A 16,426-nucleotide genomic window follows, 5' to 3' on the forward strand; every position below is an offset into this window, starting at 1 on the left:
AGGTTTCTTCTGCAGCTGCCCTGGGTCCACGGGCAGGAGTCATGAACAGGTGGCGGCGGCCGTCTTGCTTTCGTGCGTTTGTCCACATTCAACACTCAAAGTGCTCAGGTGCTTCTGAAGAGGGGAGCGAGATCCCCAGCTCCGGGGCAGCAAGCAGATGTTCTTCCTAAAGCAATTAAAAATCCAGCCAAAAATATACAATCGCCACCATTAACATCATATTTATTGTTATTTAGTTGCTCAGTAAAACATATACAGATATATACAATATGCATGAATACAGAAGACTGCACTTTACATATTAAAAAAGAAAGAAAATAACACTCTTTTCATGAGCTTTCGTCACAGTCTTCCAACCAAGCATCGAGAAATGAATTTAAACAAAAGTCTGGGGGAGGGGGAGGGCAGATTACAGATTGCCCCCATGTATATCTTACATGTGCAATAACGTTTGTTGGACTGAGTTTGCATGGAACAGGGAGTTTGCCGAGGCTCGAGAAAGAGACCTTTCATAAAGATTAGCTTCGGGACTGAGGAACACCCCCCCCCCCCCACACACACACGCCCCACACTCACTCTCTGCTTGCTTTGCTTAGGAAATCAGGTTCTAAGAGGCAACTTTTTTGATAAAACTGGCAGTTGTGAGCCCCGGGGGAATTAGTTTGCATTAGACAATGGCTTAAATGCCTTGGGGTTTCATCTGGTTTACGTCTGGTAACATGTTTGGACCACTTAAGAATCTGGCCCACCATCCCCGAGTGCATAAATGAGCCACTGAAAGAGGCCTGTATGTGCTCAATTTCAGGGTCCCTGGCGGAGTTCTCACAATTTCCGTCCTTCAGCATATACAGAATATTCTGAAAAACCCAAAGTCAGCAGAAAGGCAGCTTGTGTTCAGTGTAAAGCCAAGGACTTCAGCACGTGGTCCAGTTTAAGATGGCAAGTGGGCAGGTTATCCAGACAGACAGCTGGGCACAGAGAGTTTGCCAAGATTTGCCTCGGAGGGTTTTTTGGCTCGAAATAATCATTTCTCACTAACAAAGACATCCCAGTGGAATCAGTTTGTCCAGCTGCCTCAATGAGGTCTACTCTGGTGGGTGTTTGTTTCTTTTTTAAATCCCCTGGATTTTTTTTTTCAGGGAGTACAATTTTTAAAAAAATTAGGAAGCATGTTTCTTTTCTTTTATGACTGAAGGATAAGAGACTCTGTTCACTGAACAGCCAACAGTACTCCTAGCCTACAACAGGCAGCACGTCAGCCCAGAGCCCTCTGAGGTCCCCAGAAGAAGAGCAGCGCTCCAAGCTACGCCAGCTCCATCGGCCAGACAGAAGGCAGGACCGAACCGGGAGGGGGGGGGGTCCTTTGCTGCAAACTGGAGACCTCCAGAAAAGCCCTGCCTTCCTGACAGAGAAGCCGGGAAGGGACACCCAAGACTGGGATCCCTCGGGGGCAGGCCTGGCCTCTGCATCCATGGAAAATCTTAAGGGCTTGGAAGGACGATAACGGCTGAAGGCGAAACGACCAGGGCCCAGCGGCAGTTCATGTCTAAGGGGCGGCCTCTGCCTGAGGAGCAGAGACACCTGCGGAACAGCCATGCCGGCTCCTGCCGAAGGATGCTGCTCTTTGAACCTGCGGTGGAACCTTCCTCGAAACCCTTGCGGCTGAATCAGGTTGCTGGACGGGGCCAAGGGACTGAAAGGCAGGCGCCACACTGCGGAGCAGCTCCTCAGTTCCACGCAGTCCTGGACACGGCTGATGGCGCTGGGCAGCAGCCTGGCCCACAAGAGCCCTGCCCAGCAGGGAGCGGGGCAGGAGGTTCCAGCCAGGCCCAAGACGAGAACCACGGACGAGGCAGGAACTGGGCATCAAGGAGCGTCCAGCCAAGCCCGCTGGAGGAGAGTGCTGACCCACTGCAGGGGCGTGGCTGGCTCCTGGCCACGAGGGGGGCAGCAGGCACTGCAGCTCAGACCCGCACTGCCGCTTGCAGGCCTGAACCCAGCCAGGCCCTGCAAGAGCGCTTGACTCAGCGGGGCCAGCCACCACAAGCACCGGAGGGAGGGGGGGAGGAACCAAGGCTCCTTTGGACGAACAGCCCCTGGGGCAGGCGGCCCTCACTCCAGCACCAAGGCCATTTCCTCTGGCTTTCTCAAAAACTGCTGGGCAGAGGAGCCCCGCCAAGGTCGCAGGCCTCCAAAGAGACTTTGCTTCATCCCCCCCCCCCCAGCTTAGCATCTTTCCAATTTTGGCTTCTGGATAAAGAACATTTACACAGCAGCACCAACGAAGCTCCACAGAGCTGGGCAGCGCAGGAGGCAAGCACCCCCTGCCCCATCTTTCTATGCCCTGGGGGTGGGCATCAGGCCCCAGGCTTCTCCTCTCCCACCATGAGCCACAGGCAGGGGGCCAACAGCTGACCCCCCCCCCCAAGGCATCCTGCCTCCTCCCAGGGCAGGGCAAGCGGTGCTCCCTCCGGTCCTCGGCTGCTGCAGGCCAGCCCCACGAGAAGGGAGCTCCTGGCAACCAGCACCCTCCCCAAACACTTCAACTGCTTGAACAACGCTCTGCCGGCCCCCCAAAACCTAAAACAATATCGCCTGGAGACCGACTCTACCTCCCTGTTCACAGACGTGGGGGGGGGGGCGGAGTGGGGCAGGGGGAGGGAAGGACATGCCACTCCAGCTGGGTCTTTGGCGAGAAAGAATGGGGTGCGTTGAGAGTAAAGCTCCTTCCACAGAGGGGGAGAGACTGGGGCTCGCCAAGGAGGGGCGGTTTCGGGCCAGAAAACAAACCAGGCAGTGGGGAGGGGGCGGAGGAGCCTGCTTCCCCAGTCAACCGCCCTTCAGTGGCCAGAAAGAACAAAGCTGTGAAGGATTCCCTGCCTGGAAGCCAGAGGTTTGGCTGGCAGGGAGTGGCCACGAAACTCTCAGTCACTCCGGCAGTTTGATCTCAAGAGGTTATGGACTCCTGCAGTTGTTTTGCAGGATTGCTATTCTGAGCAGTATGGAATGAAGGGGGAAACGGGTAAAAGAGGGAAGCATCTTTTCTTACTGTGACTTGCACAACTTGGGATAGAAACAGAAATAGGAAAGGTCTCGCCTAGCAACAAATGCCAAGATGACTGTGATGGGAACGAATCTCTCCAGAAAGAGGCCCAATTCACACATTGTCTTTCACACAGGTTGTATCTGGGTTCCTCACTTTGTCTTTCAGACAGGTGTGAGCAGTGAGTTCCCCCTCACTTTGTGCCAGGCAAGGGACCTCAGCCCTCGCCCCCCATTTCCCTACAGGCACACACACAAACACCCCCGCAGGGATGGGCAGCCCCAGCGGGGCAAACTGTGTCTCTCCGGGGCTGTTTCCGGCCGGAGGGATGGTGCGGAGCTGAAGCCCCTCCTTGCCACGGCCTGCACTCCACATCGGGATTTGGACACGTCACACGCAGCAGAAAGGAGGGGGGACTGGCTGCTCGCCTCTGAGGGCAGGGGAGCGGGGAAGCCAGACACAACCCGTGCCAAACCGGACCCGTGAACTGACCCTGAAGGGAGCAGGAGGAGGAGGGTCAGCACTGGGGACAGACCAGGATGGGAGATCTGAAAAGGAGAAAGAAACTTGGGGGAGCTTGATTTTAAATTAACCCTTTCCAGTCTCTATGCCGCTAAGCAGGTACCAACCTAGAAAAATAGTCCAACTAGCGGGAGTGGCCCTTTAAACATAAAGAGAAATGAAAAATAATTCCTTCTTCTTCTTCTTCTTCTTCTTCTTCTTCAAGTCAGGGCAGCGACAAAAGTTCCAAATCTGTTGGAGATGTCCGAGTGCAGGGATCGCCACGCCGGCACCGCAGTCCGCCCCTTCGCCTCTCCCATGTCCTCTGTGCAGTGGACAGAAAGACACTGCAAGTGGCTGCCAGTCTGTGCTGTGGCCGAGGTCTTGGTGGCGGGGAGGTCGTGGGCTGCAAGAGGGCCAGAGACAGAGAGGTTCATGTATGCAACGTAACCCCCCCCCCCCCCGCACACGCGGGCAAAGCTCAGGCCACAACCTGGAAGGCAGCCACGGGCAGGCTAGACCCGTGGCAGCCACCGGCAGGAATGCAGGCAGCAAGGGCCCGTCCTCAGGAGGAGGGAGGGGACCCAGCAGCAGCAGGGGGCTGCTTTCCCGGCAGCCCCACGGAGTCCACCCCTCCGCAGAGACCCAAGTGTTATGGAGATGAACAGAAAGAAAGACAGGGGAGCTGCACGGGCACAGCAGGTTTCTGCCTTGCCTTTTGTCCCTAAAAGCATGGGAATGTGTACCCCTGGCACAGTTGCCCTTAATCCCTTTATGAAACGCAGTTACACACTTGACAACAACAGCCGTATCTCGAGGCAACAAATTCAGAAAGATGCACTGTGGGAAAAGGAACACTCTGTTCCAGCTGTCAGAAACTGGGGTGTCTTCTGGCTGATCGGGGGGGGGGTGTCAGCATGGACGCCCTTCTGCTCTCCCCCACAGCTGAATCTGCCCCCGGCTTGTCAAAGTCTTTCTCTACCCTGTCACTTGTAAAGTGTGCCTGTAAGTGTGGCGGGGGGGTGGGGGGGTGCAGAATAAGACTGCTGCACCCTAGGCTACCTGGCACATGAATCCTGCCGTTCACCCTTGAAACCAAAGGAAGATCAGGGCACACAAGAGGCCTGAAGTGCCAGCGCCAACGTCTGAATCTGGTCGACTGTGTGACAATAGAAACACTAAATGTTGCACCCAAATAAAATAAACATTGCACCAAGAAAAGTGATGTGCATAAATTATGCAGATAGCACCGTGTCTCTTACATGGCATAATGTTTACTCTTTGGAAGGGGCAGAGAGAGAAAATTTCCAGAAATTTTGAAGCAGCAGAAAGAAAGATAATTTTTTTCAGTATTATTTTCCAGGGAGGGAAGACAAAATGGAACTTTTGGAAAAACTGAAATAGATGCAATACTTGCTTTCCTATCAAACCTAAGCTGTTTTTTTACGGATTTAGCAACCTATGCATCATTTATAACTTAGCATATATAAAGATGCACTATTTGACATCTTTATGTAATTTAAAAGTATAAATATCTACATTTTCCGTAAGGGAAACGGCAAGTCTGTCTCACACTTGAGAAGGAGTTTCAGACTGCTGCACCCTATGCTACCGTAACACGTGTATCTTTAATACATGTCATCTGAAAGGTAAGAAAAATAAAACTGAAGAAATCAAACTCTGTAATATACAAAAAATGTATTATTTGAACAGACGCCCTCATATAGAATAGGTAGGATATCAAGCTAAGCATTTCAATTGAAAACACCAAACTCCTTAATGAATTCTCATTAAACACATTTGTTGAGAAATTATTTACTTTTAAACAAAAAAAATCTTGAAAATGTTGTCTACTGTATCAGGTTTTTTCTGAGCTCTCTAAAATTTCCCAGTTTTCCCACTGGAAAAATTAAGAAAGCCCTCAGACTTCTTCATGCTAAACCGTTTGAATATAAAAAGCCTTAAGAAGCATTTTACTTATTCTAGTAGAGCAAGTATTTTGGAGGTTTCTTTAAGCATTTCCCCCAATTTTCCCATTTTTCCTTGGGAAAAAACCTGAAAAACGTCCTCAGAAAAAAAGACAGAAAAAGTCTCTCCGCCCCCACACAGTTTCCCCTCCAAGACCGCCCCCCCCCCACATCTCCAGAAGGAGCAAGAAGTGAACATGGAAGGACCAACCCCAACTGGAAACCCAACTCAGACCCTGGGAGGCTGGCCCAGTGGGGCCCTTGCCCAGGAGGAGGGCAGCTGCCACTCCGCATCTCTCCCTTTCCCTCTCCCTCTCTCGGGCGCAGACCCACAAAATGATGCCACAGCGTTCACCCTCCCCCAGGGCAGCAGCCAAAGAACGGGCAGGGGGGAGGCTGGAGAGAAGGAGGTCGCATATGCCCACATGGGCCCAGTCACGCACATGTCAGCTGTCATCTAGCTTGGCCTCCACATTTTTTAGAAAGGCTTTGCAGGGGAGCATCTCATTCCCCCCTCCCCCACCACGTCCTCTTCCCCTTCCTTGCCCCCCACTGCCTCCCCCCTTTCCCTGATTCGTCTCTCCTCCCCACACATCTTTGTCTGCCCCATCTCCACCCTCCCCAGCAGCCTCTCCCCTTTGGCCCAGTTGTGTGCTGCCAGCTGAGCCAGGCTCAGTTGCACAGGGGGGAACCTGCCAGGACTTGCAAAATGTGTGTGTGTGGGGGGGGGGGTACTTCACTTTTCCCTGTATCCCCTTCCCCACACTATTTCCTCTTTCTCTCCTCCTGGCAGACTCCATATGCCCCTTCCCTACTTCCTTCTGTCCTTCATACCCACTAAACAACTGATCTTTCATCTCCCCCCACCCCCCCGCCCATCTTCAGCTCTATTTATTTACTTTATTTATATACTGCCTTTTTCCACAAGGGGGACCCAAAGCCGCTTACATCATTCTCCTTGCCTCGCATTTATCCTCACAACAGCCCTGAGAGGTAGGTTAGACTGAGAGTGTGTGACTGGATCAAAGTCAGCCAGACAGCTTCCCCGGCAGAGTAGCGATTTGAACCTGGTTCTCTGGCATCCTGCTCTGAAATTCTAACCATTACACCACACTGCTTGGGGGAGGGCTACTGTTGAACAGTGCTGAGCAGTCCGGACCGGGTTAGTCATGCAAGTCTTGTGGTATCAAGCTGCCTGGCAGTTGTTTCTGGGCCTGGCCCCAGTAAGTCCTCCCTCAAAGGCCAAAACAATTCTGAAAAGGGCCCTGTCCCCTCTCCCTGCCCTTTACTGACAGAAACCAAGCCTGGATTACTGACTAAACAGTTATGGTTGCCTAGCAAGAGCCACTGAGGCATCTGGTTAAAGCTACAGATGCTCAATTTATCATTTGAGGTTTTTTAAAAAAAAAAAAAACAATGTATTTTCTTTTAGATTTCAGATTTTTCTGTAACCCTGGGGAATTTTTCAGGCGTATAGGAAGATCTGTCTCCTCTGCTCAGGGCTCTAATCTCCAGATTTATGTTTTCTCAGATCTTTGCCACTCAGCTGTTAGTATGTAAGATTGTCCACCTAGTTCCAGTGATACATCTTTGTAGCCACAAAGACAGATACTCGACTTTTAAAAACAAACGTCTGGTGAGATTTAAGTTACTTATAGGGACCCACCCACTGGCTTACACCATTGTTTCCCTTCCTTCATTTATCCCCCCTTTGACGTCTCCCACCCTCACGGGGTAATCTGGAGCTAACTGGACTGGAGGTCTACAACCGAGTGGGCAGAAAACTCAGAGTTTGACAAGTGTGTGCAACAGAGCAAGTGGAAGACCTGTGAGGCAGCAGAGAGGGCAGCAAAGAAATCCAACCTCTCTGCTCCTGTTACATTGGTTGGTTTGCAGCCAGATGTTGTTAGTATTTCAGCATCTATTGATTCCAAAGATTGAGTCTTTAAATTCTCAGGATCTGACAATTAGTTGTGATACTTCTGCAAAGGTTTTTGCTGATAAAATCTCCCAATTATGTTCTGACTTGGAGACTGGTTGCAATAGAGATGAGACACTAAAAAGGTCCAGTGCACTGCCAGGTCCGTTTATGGATCATTTTAATTCAGTCACTGCAATGGATGTCAACAGGATCTTGGGATTGATGAAGGCTACGGCATGTATCCCGGACCCTCGTCCATCCTGGGTACTGAAATCATGTAAGGATCACATGCATGAGGACCAGATGTCTATCATAAACCTATCACTGATTTAGGACACCTTTCCTACTAAAATAACTCATACATAAAAAGCCTTTGCTAGAGAAAAATGGTGCGGCCAAGTATCGCCTGGTCTCTAATTTGCCCTTTCTCAGCAAGATGACGGAAAGAGCAGTGGCAGAGCTCCAGGTCTTCCTGTAGGACCCGTCCGCTCTAGACCTCTTTCAGTCTGACTTCAGGATCGGCTGGGGAATGGAGACGGTGATCACGGCCTGCGTCAGTCATCTCTATCTGCGTGGAGACAAGGGCGTGGCCTCTCTGCTGCTCTTAGGGGACTTATTAGCAGCCTCTGACACTGTGGGCCACGCCACCCGGCTGAGATGCCCGGAGACGGAAGTCGAGACAAAGGGGCTTCTGAAATTGTTCCTTATGGGCAGGTCTCAGAGGGTTGCTGCTGGAGATCAACTGTTATCAGACTTCCCTTGTGGGGTTCCTCAAGGCTCAGTCTGTCTCCTACCTTGGCTCAACTGACCTGGCCACCGGAATCCATGCTACAGCTACCTTGAGGCTAGACTACTGTGATGCATTCCACACGGTTTGGCCCTTACAGACAACTCGGAAAGTCCACCTGTCACAGAATAGCCCCAGCCCGGTTTCCGCTGGGCGTGAGGTGAGACGCTCTCCGTCACCTCCGTTCCGCAGATGCTCATGGGCTACCGCTCAGTTGCCGAGTTCAATTCAAGGGACTGATTATCAACTCCAAAGCCCGGAACGGCCTTCGGCCCACCTGCCTGCAGACTGCCAGCCCTGCTCCGCCCCGCCATGCCAGCTCCCTCGCCTGAGCAGAGCCCCCTGAAGGTGCCACTCGCTGCCTGTGAATGGCTGAGGCTGGCAGCTGCCCGTCCACGTGCGTTCTCGGGGGTGGCGCCTGCTTGCGGAATGGCCTGCCTGGGGGTTCGGGAAGGCCCCCCCACTTCTGTCGTTCTGCAGGACGTGCAAAACTGAATTGTTCAAGAGTGCATTTCAAAAAGGGATGAGGGTTGCGGTAGAACGAACAGCCCCGGAAGGCACCCTTACAGAGGCCTAGTCCACCGCAACGATTATCCCGGGGATCCCGTCTTTACCTGGGAACCCACTTCCTGTATTATTAATACTTTACCGGCCTTAGACAGCCTGTTGCTCAGACTGTTCTCGGATTCTGTCATCGTCGCCCTGTTTCATTGTTCACTGGTTGTCCTATGGTGCTGCTTATATCCTGTAATTCCCCTTGTCCTGAAGGGTGGTATATAAATTGAATGTTGTTGTTGTTGCTGTTGTTATTATTATTGTGCCTCAACAAGAAAGGTGGACTGCAGAAAACCGTCTTTCTATCCAAAATAGAGTCCTCAAGGTGGTGAACGTTAAAATATTAAACAATTTAACTCTCCAGTTAAAACAATTTAAATATAAAACATTTAAAATTGTGTAAAAATAATTCAATAAAGACACACAGCACAAAAATACAAAAAAAGGGAGAAGACCAAAGGAGACAGCAACAGGGGGGGACAGATGACTCCCCCTGTGAGGCAGGTTAGGCTGAACGCAGACATGGTCAAGACCCCTCTGCAAACTTCCATGGCAAAGTGGAGATTCAAACCTGGGTTTTCCAGGTCCTAGTCTGACACTCTAACCCCTGCACCACACTGGCTCGGAGCTCGGTGCCCCTGCGGAACTATAAATGGGACTTCAGATCTGTCAAGGACTTGGGCATTTGCGGCGCCTCACAACCAGCTCCCTCGTTCCGCTTCCCACTGCAATCTGCAGGACTCCCAGGCAGCGCGCCCTCCCTGCCAGGAAAGGCCCGGGCAAGCACAGAGGGGTGAACCTAAGAGCTGCTCCCATTGGGATCAACTTCCTCCCACTCAGAGGTTATTCAGCACCTGCCTCAGAAGCGACGCAAGACCAGCTCCTTCTACACGGACACCGGTTCACTGGCGAAGTTCTGTTTCAGCATTTCTTCAACTCTGTACTGAATTCTTGCCAATGTTGTGTCTCTGTAAACTTGTGTTTATTTATCCTATGGCATTGTTTATGGAAATGGCCTTGAAACTGACTGCACTGATCTCACACTACCTGTTTCGCCTTGAGTCTCGGTGAGGAAGGCGGACTATAAGTGACATCAATACAAATAAATAAATAAATAAATAAGTGTGGTGCTTGCAAGGACCCTGACGGTTCGCCACTGGGCCCCCTACTCCACCTGCCGCATCGTCAGAGGTGAACTGAAAACTGCCCGCGGTCCATTTGCAGGCGCAAGGGAGCCCCCCCCCCCCCCGGAGTCCTCTTGTCCTAAGAGCTTGGATCAGCTCTGAACTCTCTTTCAGGAAAAGTCAGCAGGGCCTACGGAGCGGGTTGCCTTGTGTGGGCCTGGGGAGCCCAGGCCCCGTGCCGTAGAAAGGCCTCACGACACACCAAGTCCTCCTCACAGCCCCGCCAGCTCCTGGCAGCGAGATGTGCCCCACCAGTCCCACGCATGGAACTCAGTCGCAGGCCAGGTTTTCCCACCCTGACGTGCCCCGGGGGTTGCTGTCCAGCCTGGTGAGCAGAACACACGGCTCCTTTGCCCACAGGCCAAATTAAGAGCACCCCTGGCGGTTGCAGGTCAGGGAAACAGCACAGGGGGGGGGGAGTCTCCTTGTTTGTCATGAGATATTTCTATCCCACCCTTCCTCTGGCTCAAGTCCTCTCTCCTTACATGCAGCCTCCACATGTCAGGGACCAGGGGAGGAGAACCAGCATCCAGCCAGGCCCCCATCCCTGACCCATGGCCCTGTCACCCTCCCTCAGCAGTGAGGGCCCAAAAGGAACCAAGGTCCCCAACCAGGCAAGTGCACCTGAGCTCCCCGTACCACGGCTGAGCAGAGAAGCACAGAAGACACCTGGTTCGGAGGGCCACGGGCAGCAGCAGGCGCTGGGAAAGGCCTCCCTCTGCCTGCAGAGGCACCCGTCAGGGGAGGCTGCCCAACTGCCCGCCGGCACCTGCCTGCTGTGGCTCAGTCCCTGGCACTTCTCACTACAAAACCTTGAGTCAATTGGGGGGGGGGGGATTCCAGGGTTCCTTCCCCTGCTCTGTTGGTCACGTGCAGGGCTGCTTGACTGAACATGCCATTCTCGGATCCTAGTCCAACCCCCTGACCTGTGCACCACCCCCAGCCACTGTCGTCTGGTGGGACACATGGGTGTGGACTACCTCTAAGTGTGAGGGTCGCACCAGGGTTCAAGTCCAGAGGCACTGCTCTGCCACTCCCCGGCCAACAGGGCCAGTAATGGAAGTGACAAGAAATCCCTCCAGCAGAAGGAAAACCTGGCTGCTCCCGCCAGACTCTGGTCACCCCAGTGGGGACAGAAGCAAGGGGCAGACGGCAGGAGACTCTCGGCCACTCAGGGTCTCCCCCACGGCCCTCCTCTCTCTCCTGCAATGGCTGAACTGGTCGGATGCCAAGAAACTCCGACTGACACATTTAAGTGCGAGAAACACAAAGGTCCACTTGGAGGAAAAAGCCCCTCCTGCAGGCTGCAAGGACAGGAGGAGCCCCGTGGGGGGGAAAGCCCCCTGCCAGCTGCAAGAGGCCCAACCGCCGGCTGGGCAGGCGGGATGGGGGGCAGCAGGCCGACAAGCAGGACAGAGTGGAGCAGGGGGGGCTCCCGGACTGAGGAGCTCCGTGGGCAAAGAGGCACAAGCCGAGGGAGGAGGCCCCCAACCCTGCCAGAGCTGCACTGGAGGGCCGAGTCTGCCTGTGATAGCCACTCCCGTCACCAGGCCACTGGGATGGAGAAGGTACTGCGATGGCGAAACGCTCCCGACTGCACACGCTGATTTTAACTAACCAGTCACGTATCGGATATGGAATTTCTAGGATCCCATCTGCCGTCCTTCCCAGGAGGCAGCAGTGTGTGGGGGGGGGGGGGCATCTCGAAAAGGCCTCCCCTCCAGGCACCCAGGCCTGCCAAAGCTCAGCAAGATGGGCCAGCCCAAGGACCGAGAGATGAGGGCCGCCCCTGGGCGAAACGGCTCGATACAGAAGCAGGCAGCACGGGCTGGGGGGGGGGGGCTCACAAGGGGACCAGAGCTGGCTCTGCGGGGCGACTGGCGGCCCATGGCCTCTTGGACCCTTTTAATCCCAAAGGCACAGGCCAGGCCAGACGCGCCTCAGAAATGGCTCCTTGTCAGCCCCCAAGGCACCCCAGGGTGTTAAGAGGCTACCCACATCTCCACAAAGGCAACAGGAGATGCCGCAGCAACACACACACACACCCCACACACCCTTAAGAGGATGTTTCCTACGGGAAGACAAACGTGAGACCGGTCTGGACAAGAACCACACGGCATTCCACCCACGGTCTGATCCTGTCAGTGTGATCTTGCCGGAAGTGAAAACGGAGGCGGCTTCTTGCCTCGAGGTTCATCGCTCCCACCTCTGCCTCCACTCGACAAGGCCCGGCAGGTCCTGCAGTCCCTGCTGGGCAGTCAGTCCTCAATGACCAGCCAGCCACGAACATCCCGCATTACGAGAGGGGATAGGAGAACCATCTTCAAGCACCTGAAGGGCTGTCATAGGGAGGATGGCACGTTGTTTTCCATTCCCCCAGAAGCTCGGACCAGAACCAAGGGCTTGAAATTAAATCAGAAGAGTTTTCGGCTAAACATTAGGAAGAACTGCCTGACAGTCCCTCAGTGGAACAGGCTTCCTCGGGAGGTGGTGGGCTCTCCTTTTTAAGCAGAGGCTCCATGGCCCTCTGGCAGCAATGCTGATGCTGTGAACCTGGGCAGATCATGAGAGCGAGGGCAGGAAGGGTTGCATCAGCACTTAGTTCTCATAGCCCAGGGTAATGCCCATCGCCACCTTGGGGCCAGGTAGCAATTTTCCCCAGGCCAGTTTGGCCAGGGATCCTGGAGGTGTTCTGCCATCTTCTGGGCATGGGGCAGGGGTCACTGAGGGTGTGTGGGGGGGCAAGTAGGCAGTTGTGCATTTCCTGCATTGGGCAGGGGGTTGGACTAGATGGCCCTGGAGGTCCCGTCCAGCCCTCGGAGTCTGTGGTTCTGGTCCCAGCCAAAGCACTCCTCAGTGGGTGTGGCTCTCAGGCCAGCATCTTGTTATCCAAATTATCCCCCGACTGGGGATCAGATCTTTCCCCCCAAGTCTTCCCTGTGGCAGGTGGCCATTCTCATCCTGGCACTTAGCCGTGCCTCCCCACACATGACCGAGTGCTCTAGTGGGACACCCATGGAGAGGAATCTGCTGGCTTTTACATCAGAGGAGCAATTTGCATGGCAAGGGAACAAGCAGAGTCAAGCCCCTTTCTTGAGTAACTCAAAGCTGGCACAAGGTACACACCCCACACACAAACACCACCCACGGCTCCTATTTCAAGAAGGCCCACAGGGATCTCAGCCCATTGACTCCAGAGGACTTAAGAGGGGTGTAATTCTGCTTACAACTGCATTGTTCATCTCTGAACTGCAAGTGAGGACTCGTATGCCGCCACAGGGATGGCGTTCCTCCACTCACAGGCCGCTTCCTGCCCGGGCCCATCATTCCAAGCCATTCCCAATCACTTCTTCCCCCAGCTGCTGCACATCCAGTGCACGCAGATCAAGAAGGCAGATACAGCGGCCTCAGACGCACGGCTAATGAAACGCACACACTCCGGTTATGCTAACCGCACCTCCAATTGCCACACTGTATGGAGTTGCCAGGCTGGCCCAGGCTCTGCATGTGTGCCAAAGGCCCAGCACAAGCCCGCTGGTAACCAAGCAAGCTCTCAAAAAAAAACACCCCTTTCCCTACAAACAAACGAAGCTTCTCTGTTGAACTCCTTCATTTATATCCCGACTTTCGCCCCAATGGAGACCCAAAGCGGCTTCCCTTGTTCTCCATCCGTCCAGTCTGTCCTCCCAGCAACCCTGTGAGGTAGGTTAGGCTGGGGTGTGGGACTGGCCAAAGGTCACCCAGCCAGCTTCCATGGGAAATGTAGGTTTTGAACTTGTGTCTCCCAAACCCTAGACTGAAACTCTGAAGTAGCAGGTGCTGTGGGGCAGGAGAGGGGGCTTCCTCCCTCGGCTCTTTAGCCATCACTCACCAGTTGAGGGAAGGACCCCCCCCCAACACATCTGCACTGCGAAAGCGGCCCACTGGTTCTTTATGTTGCCTCAGTACTCTGGGCTTCTGCATCACCACATCAGCTCTGGCAAAAGCCGCCCCCCCCCCTTCAAAGGCTCTTCCTTCACAGACAGGATGACGGATGGAGGCGCAGGGGCTTCTAGAGAGAGCTCGTCACAGGCCAGGTTGCAAGGATGTTTGTTTTGCTTCCAGTGCAAGGGGAGCCTTTCCGTCCTTGGCCTTTGCAGAGAAACCCAGACAGAAGCTGTGGAAGAACAGCTGGTGTGAGGGGGAAGGCCCAGAGGAAGGGAGCTGCAGGGCCCCTTCTAGCTTCCTGGGGCAGAGACATGAGGCCTGCACACCTGGGGGACGGCGTGGGGGCACCGCCCACTCTGCAGCAAGGCACAGGGCTGGTGTGTGGAGACATCCCTGCATGCCGACCCCCTCCCTGTGATGAGCAACGTTTGCAACGTGGTTTCCCGATCCTGGGAGGGGGGGGAGAGACGTGGGGCTAGTGCAGTTGTGCCCACTGCCCCTGCCCGTACGTCCAGTAAACTCATAGAGGGGTCGTGTGTGGAGAGAGGGTTCTGTGCGGGTTCAAGAACAAATCACCAGGTGCAAAGCGCAGCATAAGCAGGCAGGGAGACGGGCAGGGGCGCCCCCGTGGGCTTGGCTCCCCCGCAACCAGAGGACGAAGCAAAAAGACCGGGGTCCGTATTCCTGCGTGTTTAAAGGAGGGAAAACAGAATGCTTCACCACTTGCTGGAAAGATGCTTCTACCCAGACCATCCCCCCCCCCAGCTCAGTATTTCCTGCTCTGATGGCAAAAGCTCTGCAGCATCTGGGAGACCCAGGTTCAAATCCCACCCCCCACCCCATGCCATGGAAGCTCACTGGAGACCTCGGGCCAGTCACTCGCTCTCAGGCTAATCTACCTCACAGGGTTGTTGTTGCAAGGAGAACAATGTTGTAAGCTGCTTTGGTTCCCACTGGGAAGAGAAAAGGGAAGGATGTAAATAAAGAAGTGGAACTGCTGAGGACTGAGCCAGAGGCCTTGTATATGGCAGGCGCGCGTTTTGCCACAGAGCTCTCGTTGCCTCACACCCAACGCTCCAAGAGAATGGGACGGGAGGGCTTCTGCCTCGCCTGCCCGTGGAAGGGTGCCCCAGAGCCACAGCTGTGCTAACTAGCAAGCAGTAACCGCCCTTACTATACCCGGGCTGGTGTGACGGACACTGAACGGAGCAGAAGTCCCCAGGCCTTGAGGGAAGGGAGAAAGGAAGGCTCCCCGACCTCATCCCATGAACTCCTTCCCAAGCTCTGCCATGCCTCCAAATCACAGTGGAGAAAGGGAGTCCATCGGGCAAAGCTCCCTGCTCCTGCCGGCCTCCCCTTCGAGAGGCAGCCAGGTTGGAGACTAGGGCCCTTGGGGGAACAGAGCATCCCAGCCAGGAAGTGCAGCTGTGGGTTTGCAGGAGGACAGGCAGCCCACAGCCTGCTGCACTGAGTTGTTTCAGTGGCTACCCCTACTCTCTGGGAGTTCTGCTTGGAAACATCCCCCCTCCCCTCCCCTCCCCTCCGATTAAATCTCAAGCAAGGGAAGGGAGCAGCCATGAACAAGCAGCAGGAAGGGAAAGGTCCATGAAGTAGCGGGCCCTGCTCCAAGGGGAGAGAGCAGACCTCCTGGCTCCCCCCCCCCCGCTCTCACTTTTCTAAAGGGCTATGCAAACACCTCCCTGTAGGAGTGTCACAGCGGGGGCAAGCACTGACCGAACAGTGCAGTGCAGTGCAGGGGGGCTCCAGCTGAAATCCCTCCGGTTCCATGAGCGGAGACAGGAGCAACTCTGCCCTGGATTGCGTCTCCAGGTCTCTCAGGAGTCAGACAAGAGGAAGCGCCAGTCACAGCCCCGAAAGCTTTCAGCACAGTCGCTGGTGTGCACATAGTTGTGCAGGAAACATCCAAGAGTCGCCTGTGAGGCTCACACAGCCTAACGCCATGCAGGGAAAAGCAGCAAGCAAGGGAAGGAAGAGCCGTATCTTCCTCCCAGCAAAACCAGCGCTGCGGCCGGAATGCCACAGCCCAGCATCCAAAGCGTCCCCTGGCGAAAGGATGCCAACTGTGTAGTAGCAGCAGCAAAAACTCCAAAGAAGGGAAAATGAATGTTGCACCGCCCATAAAACCCAGAGCCGAGTGGACCCATTACACAAGTTAAGGTTCCTGAGACTGCAAGACTGGAGGCTCGAGCCACCACCCCAGAGCTGCGCTGCACAAGCTGCCATGTGACACCGAGGTCAAGGGGCAGCCGGTGCCTCCAACTGAGGCCTTATCCAGCTTACAGCATTTGCCATCACAACAGCTCTCTGAGGGAAGTCTGAACAAGTCCCATTTCACAGACGGCAAACTGAGACTGCAAGGGAGGGAGGTGCCCAAGGAGCAGGACACAGAGGCTCCCATCCAACCCCCCGAGCAACGGCCCCACCTCCGGAGCAGGGCCCAAGAGCACCTGTGTCCGCCATGCCAGGGGCTGTGGTTGGATCCACTGAGAGCTGAACCACACGAGGCAAATTACACAAGGA

General features: G+C 54.4%; 1 protein-coding gene across 1 annotated transcript in view; it reads right to left on the reverse strand.

The window, feature by feature from the left end:
* Positions 1–205: 205 nt before the first annotated feature.
* The window catches only part of MN1 (MN1 proto-oncogene, transcriptional regulator), a 37,876-nt gene continuing 21,655 nt past the window's right edge, over positions 206–16,426 (reverse strand). Inside the window, exon 2 of the mRNA XM_054996616.1 lies at positions 206–3,950. Coding sequence (XP_054852591.1) covers positions 3,766–3,950 — 185 coding nt within the window. The 3' untranslated portion in view covers positions 206–3,765. The remainder of the gene's footprint in view (positions 3,951–16,426) is intronic.

This window comes from Eublepharis macularius, chromosome 13, assembly GCF_028583425.1.
Source record: "Eublepharis macularius isolate TG4126 chromosome 13, MPM_Emac_v1.0, whole genome shotgun sequence".
NCBI lineage: Eukaryota > Metazoa > Chordata > Lepidosauria > Squamata > Eublepharidae > Eublepharis > Eublepharis macularius.